Source organism: Canis aureus, chromosome 6 (genome assembly GCF_053574225.1).
Source record: "Canis aureus isolate CA01 chromosome 6, VMU_Caureus_v.1.0, whole genome shotgun sequence".
Classification (NCBI taxonomy): Eukaryota; Metazoa; Chordata; class Mammalia; order Carnivora; family Canidae; genus Canis; species Canis aureus.
This window is the reverse complement of record NC_135616.1, coordinates 8477023-8493527: the sequence shown is the minus strand read 5'-3', so window position 1 is coordinate 8493527 and position 16505 is coordinate 8477023. Positions and strand designations below refer to the sequence as shown.

Genomic DNA, 16505 nt, shown 5'->3' with positions numbered 1-16505 from the left:
ATCTCCAAATGAATAAGACACAGAGAAAAAGAAATAAGGACAAGGGAAAACAAGAGGTGGGGAAAGGCAAGAGGTACTAGAATTTCTCTAGAAGAAAGCAGGACTCAACATTCACGTGGAGAAAATTCAGGCCTGGGGTGTGACACAGAGTGGTGAGCATGTCCAATGGAATGGGCACTTGTTAAGAAAAGCGTCAGACAGCAGAGGCTCTGGGGATTGATGTGGGTCTGGGCGAGGCCTCAGGGGTCCAAGAAGGCCCCAGGAAGGGCAGAGGTGGGCAGGCAGCAGGAAATGTCAAGGAGGGGCTTTAGGAACACTGAGAAGGGGGTATGATGCAAAGGCATTTGGCTCCAAGAGTCATTTATGATGCTGTCTATAGCTGCTACTCTGCAGACTTTTCCAATTCGTCCCTGAAATAATTTAAACAAGAAAAATTTTTACCTGTGATGTCCTGAATACCGTGGACCACGGATATGGCCTATTCCTCGGCACCCTGGAGTAGGACAAACAGCTTGACCTGGAAGGATTTTCACATCATTTGCTCCTTCAGGAAGTAAAAGAACATACCTTGAAAACACCCTCAGTAAAGAAGAACTAGAAATACTAAAATATGTAAATGATATTCATTGAGACTTTGCAAATTAAAAACCAACCATCACTGAAACACTTAGTGGATACTTGTGATGTTTTATAACACGACTTACTAGAAAATATCAGTGCTGTCATAGATAACACTAACGCAACTAATATCTGAGGCAGAGCAAAACATATAGGCATTGAAATTTTTAAAAAATATAGGAACATCCACTCATTCCTTTCAGAGAATAATACTGGCAAAGGCAAATATAACCATGAGCAAAGAATGTGAAAGGGTGAGGTGTGGTTTGTGGTTCTCCTTGAAACTCCCACTCAACCACAGCAAGCTCCCCCAAATGCTGGACAGAAATTCAGCTAGTAAATGAGGCCTGCCAAAGCCTACCCATGCTTACTCAAGTAGCTGTCAAAGCTATCTGAAAAAAAGAATGGCCCAATCCATACTACAATACACTATACTCAAACTACGTAAAGTACACTTATCCTCTATTAATAGTACTATTAATGCTGTATATATTTAATACTAATGCTAATGCTATACTACATATAACCATTCCAAGCCAGAGATGAATTCTGTCAAGCCCAAGAAGCAATCTATCTCTAAAGATTATCAGGAGTTAAACCCTCTTTCTCTGTTCTGTGATTCTCCTCAGTCTGCTCTCCCTCCAGAGTAAACTCTCTGGGTCTTGTCATCACCCGAAATGACACTGCTTCCAAAAGCACTAAGCATACAGGCCCTCTGACTACAAAATTGCATCCTTCCAGATTGCTCACTCAGGTAGCCCAGCAGCTGATGACGTTTCAACATCGTGGGAGTTCCCAGGCCATGAGTTCCCTTCTTTCCCATCCTCAGTCCCCTCTCATCGTAACTGCCTTCCCTTGTCTTCAAGTCTGCCAACCAGCAGTTACCCTCCGTTGCAAATATCTGAAGCTCCCTTGCCTTGCTGAACTTCTACGATGGGTGGCTGTGAAAAGAAAATAAAGAGCCAGCTGTGGGTCAGTGGCACTACTCTGCTGGTCTGTGTTTCTCAAGACTAAGTTCTCCAGGAAACTACACAAATGGTGTAGATTCATTGTTACCAAAACTACTGACTTCAGGGTCACCTGAATTTCCCACCCCCCCTCCAGCCTCTGCCCTCTGGCTCTCACAGCTTCTACTGCTTGCACTTCACTGGGAAAACAGGAGCTTGTCCTGGGGGTACAGCATCCTCTCCTTCCTTTCCATCAGTGTGGGGAGTGCTCTCTTCCCTCCAGAGCAGGTCTCTCACCCTTTCTATTTGGATCTTATCTACAGAGTCTTTAGGCTCTCATATATTCTAACCACTCTTGGATTACTGAATCTTTCATACCAGTATTTAAACAAACTCCAGTTTCCCCATTATAAAAAGAAATAAACAAAGACAAAATGAAACAGAAAACAAAAGCTTAGAACTCTCCTTGAGATCCACATTCCCCTTTAGCAGCCATTTATTCTTTTCCCCTTCCCAGGCAAACTTCTCAAAGAAGTTATTGCTGTTTCTTCACATCTCACTTTGCAAATCATGTCAATCTTCTAAGGTCACTAATGACTTCTATGCACTAAGCCCAACTTGTACTGCTAGGTATGCATCACACTCGCTGTCTTGGTGCCACTAATCACCATCCCTTCTTGAGTTGTTATTGTCCACGAGCTTTGGTGACGTCACTCCCTGACAGTTTCCTTGCTATAAATGGGCATTCTCTTGTAATATCCTTTGCCATATTTCCCTCCTCTAGTTAATCTGAAAATGCCAGAGAACCTCAAGATATGTTCCTGGGCCATCCATTTCTACAGCTTCATTTACCACCAGTATGCTATAGATGCTCACGGGCTATATACAAGCTCACAGGTTACATATGACAAATTCTACGAGACATTACAACAAATATTTATACCTCAAATACATTTTCATCAAGTTTACTGAGCAACAAGAAAGTCTGTCTTAGATACTTATGCTCTCATAATTTTGCAAGACACCTTGAGGGATAAACAGAGAAATGAGCTGCCCCATCCAAAGGTAGCTTTTGGAAGCAGCCTTTAAAAAGAAACAACTTTTAAATAAATCCAAGGAATCTAGGTTAAAAAAAAACTGTAAACAAATCTCTAATTAAGAAGTATGTTTGTGTTGGTCGGCAAATAAAAAGATCTATAAGAAAAAGCACACAAACATAAATATAAATAGACTTTTCTCCAAGCTGTACCTCATAATAAACTACCAAGGCCACCTCACAAAGGCTTGAAATATTAAATCTATAAACAAACCAACAAGTAAATGCTCTCCATCGGTCAACCCTGGTGTCATTCTGTGTGAACAACATTCCAGGAAATTGTCAGTGAAGGCACCTTAATATATTTTTTTAGGACTATTTCAATGCACTTGATTAAATTAAGGATTAAAGTGATCTTTTAAATATTTATCAATGCATATTTATTTCCAGAGCCCTGACAGGGGTCATATTTCTCTCCTTGTCAGATACATGAGGAGGGGTAGGATCTCACTATTGTGAGAATTATTATATTAAGAACCACAGCAAGGGTCATAACAAAGAAGTAGAGAAGAACATACAATAAAAAAAGCATAGAATCTAACAATTTTCCTGGTACATTTTGTATGATGAAGTTTAATGGGCTGACCCAATGGTGAATTAGTCTGTTGGGGAAAAGAAACCTGTAAATTCTACACTCCATATTATTGCCTCTAGGATAAGGGAAACTATGATAAAATTAGTTTTTTTCCCCCAGAAAACAACTGCATTTTCACCAAGAATATCTGCCCTTTAACTTGGATGTTTAGAGAATGAGGTCTCAAGAAAAAACATGTTCTCAATTTGAAATCCTTCTTTTTAGAGAGACCATCCTGAACATTTTACCTTTTCTGCCTTCTTTTTGCCCCTTTAATTGAAATTAATTTCCTAGTTGATCTGCTAATCTCCTGTCTCTCTTTCCTAGAGTGAGGACACTGACCTTATCTAATGTGTCTACCATTGGAGCCCCAGAACCCACTACAGCAGCAACTGGCATATAATAAATACTGAATTAGTATGTTCTGTAAACAAATCAAGAATCATAAAAACAACAATTAACACTTAAAAGCATTATTTGGTATATTCTGACCACAATGCTGTGAACTAATCCCCATTTCATTTTTTTAAGTTTTTTAAAAAAGATTTTATTTATTTATTCATGAGAGATACACACAGAAAGAGGCAGAGACATAGGCAGAGAGAGAAGCAGGCTTCCTGCAGGAGCCTGATGTGGGACCATATCTCAGGATCCCGGGATCATGACCTGAGCAAAAGGCAGGTGCTCAACCACTGAGCCACCCAGGCATCCCCCTCATCTTTTTCTTATTTCAGAGCTGAGCGTGTCTAAAATCAATCTCTGGTTTTCTATTTCTTAATACTATGAGCTACCTTTAAGCAGCATGAATAGCTCCTAATTTATTTCAAGTCTTTTATGAAAATTTTACTTAGGTAGGAGTAAATCTAATGGCAAGAGTTCTTCCTGCAAAGACAAAATGAAATGGAAAATATCCTTGTAGACTGGAAATTATCTGAGTAAGGAACAAAGCTTCACACTCAAATGATACAATAAGTAAAATGTCCTCGTGGGTCCCCATTCACATGGAATTACCTGGTTGCCATAAGTAGCCAGGGAAGACATTGCAATTGCCCACCCAACATCCATTCCTCCCTTGTTGCTGACTGAACCCTGATTTGGTTCAGGGCAGCAATGGGCCTAGTTGGCTTTGCCAGCCTCTCATATCCAGATGTGGTCATCTGACACCATATGGGACAGTTAGACCTAAGGCAAATGCAAAATAAGGATGTCTACAAATGCTTTTCTTTCCTAGTAGAAGGGTAAAGGCGATGCTGGTGCTCCTTTGCCCATGTCCTCTTACTTTGACCTTCATGGAACGCAGGGTGTAAGGGCTTATGAGGTGACAAGCACGAAGACAAAAGCAAAAGTGTTCAAGAAGGCAGAGAATGAAGGAAGATAAGCTCGGACTCAGGACATACCACGGCAGACCTACCACATCAGTGTTTATCATACAGGAAAAATACTACCCCCTCTTCGATTAAGCCATTATAGAAGATTTTTGTGTTATTTGCAGCTGAAAAGTCCATCCAAGAAAATAGCAATTTTATTTTGTTTTTCCTTTTGTGAAATCAAGTAATTATTCTAAAACAAAAACTATTTGCCATGTAAAGAAGATGTAAGATATCAAAGGAAAAATCAATATAGTAAAGAGCTTATATCCATCTCTAGAAAATGAGAAAGGGAACTGGCCTTAATTTCAAAATAGCCCAAACTGGCAACCACCAAAGTGATGGGAGTGAAAAGGCTTATTATTGCCCTACTTGATGTGGGTGAGATGCTGAGTTCGAGAGCACTGCCCTACTGTGTAGGAAGCAGCTCACTTTCCAAACTTATTTTATTGGGTCTAGAGGTGACTGAAAGCAGAATGACAGTACTGACACTGGTTGAAGCAAATGAAAATGCTCTGTTCTGTGACGTACGTATGTGAGCTCCATATTGATGTGGGCCCATGTCGCAGCATGAGGATCAAGCAGCAGTCTTCCTAGCCCCATTTCAACACTAATCTCCTGCTGCTGAAAATGTCTTCAGTTCAACCTGATTCATTTAACAAGTGTTTAAAAGAGAAATGACTCTAGCATCAGGTGGTAATATCCACCAGAGGATATACAGAAAAGTGGAAGAGATTTAAATGTCATTGATAACAGACAAGTGAAGATATTTTAACTCTTATTTCCTTAATACTATGTTCTAAATAATATTTCTTTTGAATAGCCACTGAGAGTTGTTTACTCATTTAAAGAGATACTGAGTATCTGCTGTGTGCCAGACAGGATTTCAGGTACCATGGATATGGCAGCAGATCAAACAGAAAGCCCTGTCCCCCCAGAGCTTATCCTGGCACCAAAGACACAATAAACACTCGAATGAAAATCACAATGGAATGTCAGATAGTAATGGTGCTAGGAAGACATATGAAGTCATGGAGCAGAAGGGGGAAGCTCTTTTTTTTTTAAATAATAAATTTATTTTTTATTCGTGTTCAATTTGCCAACATACAGAATAACACCCAGTGCTCATCCCATCAAGTGCCCCCCTCAGTGCCCGTCACCTATTCACCCCCACCCTCCACCCTCCTCCCCTTCCACCACCCCTAGTTCGTTTCCCAGAGTTAGGAGTCTTTTTGTTCTGTCTCCCTTTCTGATATTTCCTACCCATTTCTTCTCCCTTCCCTTCTATTCCCTTTCACTATTATTTATATTCCCCAAATGAATGAGACCATATAATGTTTGTCCTTCTCCGATTGACTTATTTCACTCAGCATAATACCCTCCAGTTCCATCCATGTTGAAGCAAATGGTGGGTATTTGTCGTTTCTAATGGCTGAGTAATATTCCATTGTATACATAGACCACATCTTCTTTATCCATTCATCTTTCAATGGACACTGAGGCTCCTTCCACAGTTTGGCTATTGTGGACATTGCTGCTAGAAACATCGGGGTGCAGGTGTCCCGGCGTTTCATGGGAATGTTCTTAAGGCCAATAGTCAGGGAAGAAATCCTGACGTGAGCAGGATCCTACGGGGAGTGAAAGCACACTTCCTATGACAACAGCAGGAAGGCCAGTGTGGTTAGAGCTAAGGAGACAAAGGAAAGGGGGAAGAGATGAAGTCCCATGGGCCCAAGCAATATTCTGAGTTAGGTGGAGGCACCAGAGAATAGAGAGGGCTGACAAATGAGTACGAGCACACTCACTGAGCCTTATGGAGTGTCCCATGGAAAGGGCCTGGGGCGGGCTGTGCCTTGTGGCTGGGACTAGAGGTGTCCTGCAGCCATGGCTTCTACACCTGGTGCTCAAAGCCCTGGACTAGGTGAGATCCCACCGTGAGTTAGTGTCAGGCCTGAGGACTGAGCTCTGGGAAACATGATTTGTAGAAACTAAAAGAGTGTCAAAAAGGGGCCGAGAAGGTACAGCCAGGCAGAGGCAGGCGTCCTCGATGGAGAAGGACATGCAGACAGTGAGCCAGGAAGCAAGACAGTGGCTATGAGCACAGTGCTGAGGAAGGTTGAGGGTGTGCAGCCCTGAGCTCCTGGGACTGGAATGAGACCATTTTTGGTGACCAGATGCCAACAAGCCTGACCCAAGGTAAGGGAGAGTGGAAGAAGAAAAAAGAGGCAGACCTGGGTGCTAAGATGGCCAAGTTCTCCACCCACAGCACTAGTTTTCTCAGAAAAACGAACCCCAAGATCATCAGCTGAGATTAAGAATGGAGCAAAGGAAGCAGCAGAATTAAATCCGGAACTAAAGAGAAATAAATAAAGGAAACTGTTCAAATATGCATACATTCTCATTTCAAACAATTAAGATTTCACTACCTTTATTTTGGATAATGGAAAACTTTCAGGTTAGTATCCTGGTTTTGTTTTGTTGCTTTTTTTCTCCCACCCCGCCTCAGGAAATTTACATTATAGTTGTTAAGAAGCTTTAATGAAATAATTACCTTTGAATGCTAGAGAATGCAAATAATAAGCATACCTTTCAAACTGAAATTATAGATTAATCATACTTATTCTTTATCTCCTAATGAAATTAGGGATAATAAATACCCGTTGTGCTGTAATAATGAGTTTCTCAAACAGAAGAAAATAATGTAACTAAACACCACGGTTGCTTGTCCCAGGCTTCAGGCTGTTAGATTTCATGATATATAAGTAAAACAGAATAACAATTTTGTGAAAGGAAAATAGAACAAAAGAATAAGAAAAGGTTCCTACAAATGTGACTGTTTTGTCTAACCTGATGATTTAGAAAAACCTTTAAAATATAGCAACAGCAATATCTGTACAGGAAGGCAAACTAATCAACCACCTGATGCAGGACAATGTCTAGAAATGTACCAGAGTCCTGGGGACCAGCGGCTACAATAATGATACTTATTCCACCAGGGAAATAGCCACTGCGACCACCCCACCACCACCCACCACATGGTGAGAAAAGAGCACAGCAGCAATGGACAGCAGCCTTCTGAAAACCCTTTCCAAGATCTGACAGAGATTCCCAATGAGTAGTTATGGTAAAAAGTGAATCGTATTCTATTGGGCTCTGGTCAGTATTTAAAAGGAGACAGCAGGGATCCCTGGGTGGCGCAGCGGTTTGGCGCCTGCCTTTGGCCTGGGGCGCGATCCTGGAGACCCGGGATCGAATCCCACATTGAGCTCCCTGCATGGAGCCTGCTTCTCCCTCTGCCTGTGTCTCTGCCTCTCTCTCTCTCTCTCTGTGTGTGTGACTATCATAAATAAATAAATAAAATCTTTTAAAAAATAAAAGATTTTATTTATTTATTTATGATAGTGGTTTATGTATACAATGGAATATTACTCAGCTATTAGAAATGACAAATACCCACCATTTGCTTCAACGTGGATGGAACTGGAGGGTATTATGCTGAGTGAAGTAAGTCAGTCGGAGAAGGACAAACATTATATGTTCTCATTCATTTGGGGAATATAAATAATAGTGAAAGGGAAAATAAGGGAAGGTAGAAGAAATGTGTGGGAAATATCAGAAAGGGAGACAGAACGTAAAGACTGCTAACTCTGGGAAACGAACTAGGGGTGGTAGAAGGGGAGGAGGGCGGGGGGTGGGAGTGAATGGGTGACGGGCACTGGGTGTTATTCTGTATGTTAGTAAATTGAACACCAATAAAAAAAAATAAATAAAAAAAAATAAAATAAAATAAAAAATAAATAAAATAAATAAAAGGAGACAGCAGACCAGTGGGCAAAGATTTTCTTAGCAAATATAAAGTGGATTTATCATATATGGAGCTTTAAATAAGAGACACAATAATATGGTGGGCTAATAACAAGAGGATCGATCCCAGAAAATTTGGATCTCATGCTTAACTATGGGCACAGGATCAGGGCACCAATTTGTGTCCAATTGTTTACACAAAACTAGGCTCTTCTCATATTATGGAATATAGCATAGGCCTTCATAAAATGCCAGTGTTTTCTAACCTAGTTTTTATTTTAACCTTTCAAAAAATCAGGAAAACAATACTCTTGATTTATGGAAGGGAAAAACTGGGAGAGGTCCGCATAGATAACACAGCAGCACAAAATTTTATAAGTAGAAAAAAACTGAATGCATTATTGGCACACACAAAAATCCTGGTTTATATGTAACTGAACTAAATTGAATTAAATTTGCCTCTGATAAGCTTACTGGGGAGCCAAGAAGGAGGGTAGAGGGCAACATGGTGCCTAACAGTACAAAACTACTTTACTAGACTGTATTGTTTCATTGTTTTCAGTACTTTTAAGAAAGAAGTAATAGATGTATTTGTCTTCTAAATCTTAACTTTTAGGCAAATTCTCCCACAGCCATTATAAAAACTAAAACTACTTTGTTTTGTCCTGAATCTCTAGTTTGTCTTTTATATGAAATCAGCTTTTAAAAAAATGACTAATTTGGTACTTGATTTATGTAAATTAATTACTCTTACCTAATCGAAGTGAAAATGCTGCCAACTTCCCCTTCTCTCCTCACTCTCTATACTTCTATTTCTACTTCTCTCCCCTCCCCTACCTGGCTGTTTCTGTCTCCTCTCCTACCTCCTCCCTCCCCCTACTTTGCCTCATGGAACATGACACTAAATAGAATCCAAGAGGGTGGTAACTCTGCCTTCCTTACTCACAGGACTTTCCTTATTCATGTGACTGACGATACAAAACTGGCCTAAAACTGAGTATCATGGTTTGTTTTTGAGCTTCTCCAATCCTTTAACTGTTTCTTTCCCTTTTGTCAAAAGAAGAAATTATTTAGATTAAGCACTCTGTAACACAAGATTCCAAAGTAGAGTGATGACAACATCTTTCAAATAACCTTCAAATTACGTCTAAAGCAGAACCATGGTGTTTATAAGCCCTCCTCAAATCAGCCTCTTGGCTCCTCTTAATAAAAAATGTTGAGAGTTGTTTGTGAAGTTTGTTTACATGTGTATAATATTAACAGTTACATCTCTCCCTGTGGTTTCTATCCTAAACTTAACTCTACAATTAATGACTTTCCTATTTTGAGTCACTTGTGAATTGCCATGTTTCTAATGTGAAGGAAACCCTCCACCCTGATGTCTATAATATATACCTGGATGAAATGGAAGGAGCTGCTCGCCTTCCCTCCAAGGCTTGTGTACTAGTTTACTCACTGGTGGCTTTGAATTAGTTTGGATCATAGGCTTGAGGGAGAAGGTGAGTGCTTACTGCCTACAGGTGTTAGTGCCACCCAAAGGGAGCTCTGTGCAAGAGGTGCAACAGATTACACCATGTGCTGCTTGATCAAAACAGCAAATAACAGTGTCCACTCTTATCACAGATACAAAGATGCTCCGTTCAGAGCAGCAGAGAAAGCTCCCATCATGCAGTCTGCCCATGAAATGATAACTTGATTATGGCTGTAAGTAACCAGGGCATCTGCCCTTTGAGTCCAGTCTAAAGCAGCAGGACAATAACACACCAGGCTCTGTAAGGCCAGAGACCATGGACACAGCAGGATCAGGAGCTGGAAAGGACTCAGAGATGTTTGGACACATAAAGTTTCAGGTTCTAAAAAGTGTGAACTCCAGGGATAAGTTTGTAACTCTTATTTAAGTGTTCTATATCAGGTTGGGAATCACTGACCTAGACCGTTCTTATTTTTGCAAATAAGGAAATAATGGTTTGGGAGGTCAAATTATTTGTGTCAGATCATAAACCATATTATGGAACTTAGGACAAGATTTCCAACTTCTTAATGTGCAGATCCGTGCTCTTATCACTCTGCTATGCTGCCCAATATACAACTGCTGTACTCAAAACTTTTATAGGTTTATATACACAGACTTTCTTAATCAACTCCTCCTAGCTTTAAGAGATAGCAAGGGTAACCATGCACATGTTAGTCAAATATCTGAAATGAACTGAATGAAGTCTGGGTGATCCCACTGTGCTGTTCAGCAACAGACATGGCAGGAGCATGCCCAGAGAGTCAGAGACCACCACTTCTCCTGGTCCTCACGTGCTCCTCACAATGGGGGCAGTTTCCTGAGCTGGCAATGGGTGAGGTATTTAAAATGCCATATGGTCTTCATACAGCATGACCCTGAACTCAGGCCAATCACGTTGCCTTCAGCTCAGTTCACACCACTTGTCTAGTTCAGAGATGGAGGATTAATTGACTGTGCTGGGCTGAGTGAGACACACTTTTCAGTAATTGTGACGAAATACGCTTTTTGCCTTTACTTATGGACTGGAAGCTAACTCTAGAATCAGATGGGAGACTCCACTGTGTTGTTGAGTTTTCTCTGACTGCCTGGCACTATATGAAATTTGTGTGTGGGTATTACATAAAAAGATTCAGCTCCCAATGACTTTCATTTCAAAATAGGTCCACTGATAAGAAGAGAATGATGACTTCAAAGAAAATGATGGAGGATGTTGTCAATGTAAAAAACACAGACTATACATTAAAGAATATAAACTCCCACAGCCTCTTCTTTCACTCTGCTCTGCAATACCTTAGGATGTAAAGGCTTTTAATGTTCAGAAAAATAGGCAAAGCAGCAATAAAAGTGTAGGATCATTCAAGGGGAACATCTTGATGGAGATCAGTAACACAGAAGCCCAGTGGTATGCTATCAGCAGCCGTGTCCTCACGCTTATTGGCCTTCAACTATTTGGTGATTAAAGAAACAATATTACATATAGAAAGTTTCTGTGAAGGAATAATGCTAGTGAAAGTAAGAGCATTCTAAAGAAGCTCTGGCTAGCAGTCACGGTAAACATAATAGGGAGAGGCTCCTGGCTGATCGGAGGAACTCAGACTCTGTCTGCAGTGCCTAGGATGAGGAGCTCCTAAGTATGTCAATCCTTCCAAGACCAGGTTGTGCAAAGAGAGATCTGGTCACCACTGCTGGATGTGCCAGTGCAGAGCTGTGAGCCCAATACTTGTGGAGGGTATTTGGACAACTCTTTTTCTTTTTTTTTTAAACATAGGTGAATCCTTTTTTTTTTTTAAGATTTTATTCATTTATTCATGAGACACACACACACACACACACACACACACAGAGAGAGAGAGAGAGAGAGAGAGAGGGGCAGAGACACAGGCAGAGGAAGAAGCAGGCCCCATGCAGGGAGCCTGACATGGGACTCCATCCCAGGTCTCCAGGATCATGCCCTGGGCTGAAGGCGGTGCTAAACCTCTGAGCCCCCTGGGCGGCCCTACTCTGACATCTCTTAAAATATTCCTATGCGTTGAAGTAAAATTGATTGCTTTGTTAAGTAAAAATTTTCTAATTTTTACTTTCTCGTTTGAAATGAATTTCAAACATATAAGAAAAGTAAAATATAAGCCAAAGGCTCTCACATTACTCACTGAATTTTAGGTTTGTGTACCTTTTTAACTTCATGATTCTCAGTTGCTTAGCATGCAGAGTGAAATGAAAAAAAAAAACAAACCACAATTTTTATACAGCTTCTTTCATAATGCAAATATATAATACTTATTTTATATTAAACATATATGATTCTATTTTCATTCCAATGGGTCATTTAAGGATAGATCTACTTATAAAGTAAAATGGACAGGCATTTGCCCATCTTTTTAAGACCATGAAAGAAATAGAAGAAGACATCTCCAAGATGCTACTACCACTACGTTTATCTGTAAACCAACCCAGAGTTGCCATCACATGCTCCCATCCCCACTCTGACCCCCAAATTTGAAAGATGACCTAGCATCTTGAGAGGTGAAATTCTAGTCTTTTTATACTGAATCTGGTGCCTGGGGCAGTGCAGTGATCCTGCAATGCCTCCTGTGTGACCTGCCTCATCCCCACCCGCAGCCAGGTGCATGTTCACAGGCCATCTCTCCTTCCCAGCTTGCCACCCACCCCGACCACCAGTGCAAAACCATGTCCCATAGGACTTTCCAACCTTGGCACAGTGCTCGGTACAGTTGAGATGCAATAAAACAAAACAAAACTTTATTCAGTGACAACTCTGACATTACCCTCTAAGATGGTAAACCTGTTCTCAAGCAATATTCTCAGGCAGTTGGCTGATAACTCAAGGTTTCTATTATCCAGACATGTAGGGCAACATAGAGGCATCTTACCCCTTTCCCTTTCCTTGGAAGACATTACAGTCTTCTGGATAGGATTAAAACTCTTTCTGAGAAATCCTGAAAGGTCTGCTGTCCAACACAGGGCCTCCAGTGGACATCTGAGTGCTGACATCCACCTGTATGGCCAGATAGGAACCATACACTGGCACAGGGTGAGATCTGTCTTGCTTTATTGTCAAACCACTGAGCTATTCCATGACTTTTGAGAAGTTAGTGTATATCTGTAGTAAGTGTCAATAACTTTAAACAGAGTGGTGCTTCGACAAGACACAATCTACCAGTGTCTGTAATGGGACCACTCAGATCACTCTGTCCCATTTCATTTCAATACCCGTGAACAGTCATCTGGCTATGATGAGAAAATAATCTGCAGAATTGTTCTGGGCTACCAGTAGGCACCCAAATATCAAGTTTTAGAGCGAAGTAAATTAATTCTGCCCTCACACCTCCAGAAGGTAGAGCACACAGGATAAGCACTTCGAGAAGGAACATTTAAAACAGATAATATCATTAAGACTGTAAGTACATTTTGAAATGTATTATTTTTCCTTGATAAGTCTATCATGTAAATCTGTAATTAGGGACTTCTAAAATAGCTAACTTTTTTTAAACACAATATGCTGTAATTGTCTATTAAGTCAATGAGTACTTAGGGACTCTTAAAACTGCTGATTACTTGCTTGCTGGATTTTGGAAGAACAAGTACTAAAGACTCCTTACAAAATTCTCTTTAAAATAGACTGAAATTGAAAATATGCTGTTACCTGGCTAAGTTAATCTTCCTTTTTCTCTCAGAATGACATCTATCTATCATCACAGTTACCATTACAGATCTGGATTATAATGGCTTTACATCTCATTTTATAATCTAAGTACATTTTCATCTCCAACAGAATAAAACTTTTCAGTTCCATGGGTCCCAAATGTTCATCAAAGGGGGCTTTATTAATCATTCAGTTCTTATTGCAGATTTCAGTATTTTATCTCACTAATAGGATAAACAACATACTAGGCCATTTGGTATATTTACAAGTCATTCTGTTATATTCATACATCTGCTGTGTAATGAACCAAATAGGAAAATGAGCTATAACCTTTATCAAGTTATGTTCTATAATGCTTGTTTATACTTAACAGTTAAATAAATTAACAATGTTTACAAGGTCTTTAATATAAATTATAATAAAGGCTAAAGCTATTATTATTATAGTTTGTAATACTATTCTATTAATATACAATTTAACTTCATAATAATGCTATGTTTAATTTGCTTTGTAATCAAGCATCATAATTACTTCCAAATATAAATCAAACAGAAGCTAAAGAAAGAACAACAACAAAACTATTTATCTGGCTGGAAGCAAGCTAGGAAATCTTCTTTTTCTGCCTGTCAACTTTCTGTTCGTGAAAGTTCACTTTATTAGTAGTGGGTATTTTTTTGGCTTATGACTCTGCTCCAGGCCTGACTAAACTAATTCCACAGCTACTACTCATGAATTTATTCCATGAAGGTTGCAGGTGAGAGCCCAAGGTGTCCTCCAGAGATCCATGTTTTGGCATAAGTAATTAACCAACTCTTAAAGAAATAAACAGATAAGTATTTATTGGAATCCAGACACTGGAGAAATGCTGACAGACACAACACTCTTCATCTCCCCATTCATGAAGCTGATAGTACTGAAAGTATTTTGAAACTGAAATGAAAAAAAACAAACCACATTTTGAAAAGCAAGGAAACAGACCATTAAAATAACTACATACTAACAATAAGATTGAAGAAAGAGAAATTAAGGAGTCAATCCCATTTACAATTGCACCCAAAAGCATAAAATACCTAGAATAAACCTAACCAAAGAGGTAAAGGATCTATACCCTAAAAACTATAGAACACTTCTGAAAGAAATTGAGGAACACACAAAGAGATGGAAAAATATTCCATGCTCATGGATTGGCAGAATTAATATTGTGAAAATGTCAATGTTACCCAGGGCAATTTACATGTTTAATGCAATCCCTATCAAAATACCATGGACTTTCTTCAGAGAGTTAGAACAAAGTATTTTAAGATCTGTGTGGAATCAGAAAAGACCCCTAATAGCCAGGGGAATTTTAAAAAAGAAAACCATAGCTGGGGGCATCACAATGCCAGATTCCAGGTTGTACTACAAAGCTGTGATCATCAAGACAGTGTGGTACTGGCACAAAAACAGACACATAGATCAATGGAATAGAATAGAGAGCCCAGAAGTGGACCCTCATCTTTATGGTCAACTAATATTCAATAAAGGAGGAAAGAATATCCATTGGAAGAAAGACAGTCTCTTCAATAAATGGTGCTGGGAAAATTGGACAACCACATGCAGAAGAATGAAACTAGACCACTCTCTTTCACCAGACACAAAGATAAACTCAAAATGGATGAAAGATCTAAATGTGAGACAAGATTCCATCAAAATCCTAGAGAAGAACACAGGCAACACCCTTTTTGAACTTGGCCACAGTAACTTCTTGCAAGATTCATCCACGAAGGCAAAAGAAACAAAAGCAAAAACGAACTATTGGGACTTCATCAAGATAAGAAGCTTTTGCACAGCAAAGGATACAGTCAACAAAACTCAAAGACAACCTACAGAATGGGAGAAGATATTTGCAAATGACGTATCAGATAAAGGGCTAGTTTCCAAGATCTATAAAGAACTTATTAAACTCAGCACCAAAGAAACAAAGAATCCAATCATGAAATGGGCAAAAGACATGAACAGAAATCTCACAGAGGAAGACATAGACATGGCCAACATGCACATGAGAAAATGCTCTGCATCACTTGCCATCAGGGAAATACAAATCAAAACCACAATGAGATACCACCTCACACCAGTGAGAATGGGGAACATTAACAAGGCAGGAAACCACAAATGTTGGAGAGGATGCGGAGGAAAGGGAACCCTCTTACACTGTTGGTGGGAATGTGAACTGGTGCAGCCACTCTGGAAAACTGTGTGGAGGTTCCTCAAAGAGTAAAAAATAGACCTGCCCTACGACCCAGCAATTGCACTGCTGGGGATTTACCCCAAAGATGCAGATGCAATGAAACGCCGGGACACCTGCACCCCGATGTTTCTAGGAGCAATGTCCACAATAGCCAAACTGTGGAAGGAGCCTCGGTGTCCATCGAAAGATGAATGGATAAAGAAGATGTAGTTTATGTATACAATGGAATATTACTCAGCCATTAGAAATGACAAATACCCACCATTTGCTTCGATGTGAATGGAACTGGAGGGTATTATGCTGAGTGAAATGAGTCAATCGGAGAAGGACAAACATTATATGGTCTTATTTATTTGGGAAATATAAATAGTAGTGAAAGGGAATAGAAGGGAAGGGAGAAGAAATGTGTGGGAAATATCAGAAAGGGAGACAGAACATAAAGACTCCTAACTCTGGGAAATGAACTAGGGGTGGTAGAAGGGGAGGAGGGTGGGGGGTGGGGGTGAATGGGTGATGGGTACTGAGGGGGGCACTTGACAGGGTGAGTGCTGGGTGTTATCCTGTATGTTGGCAAATTGAACACTAATAAAAAATAAATTTATTATAAAAAAATAACTACATATTATGATAATGCGCTATAGAGAAGAGGAAGTAATGAAATGGAAAATAGTGGTAGTCGTTCTTTAGATAATGTG

General features: G+C 39.9%; 1 protein-coding gene across 14 annotated transcripts in view; it reads right to left on the bottom strand.

The window, feature by feature from the left end:
- Window positions 1-16505, bottom strand: part of L3MBTL4 (L3MBTL histone methyl-lysine binding protein 4) — a 498239-nt gene that overhangs the window by 166628 nt on the left and 315106 nt on the right. For all 14 annotated transcript variants that reach the window (XM_077900038.1, XM_077900045.1, XM_077900039.1 and 11 more), the window contains one exon: window positions 442-544. In XM_077900038.1, the coding sequence (XP_077756164.1) occupies window positions 442-544 (103 nt within the window). The remainder of the gene's footprint in view (window positions 1-441; window positions 545-16505) is intronic.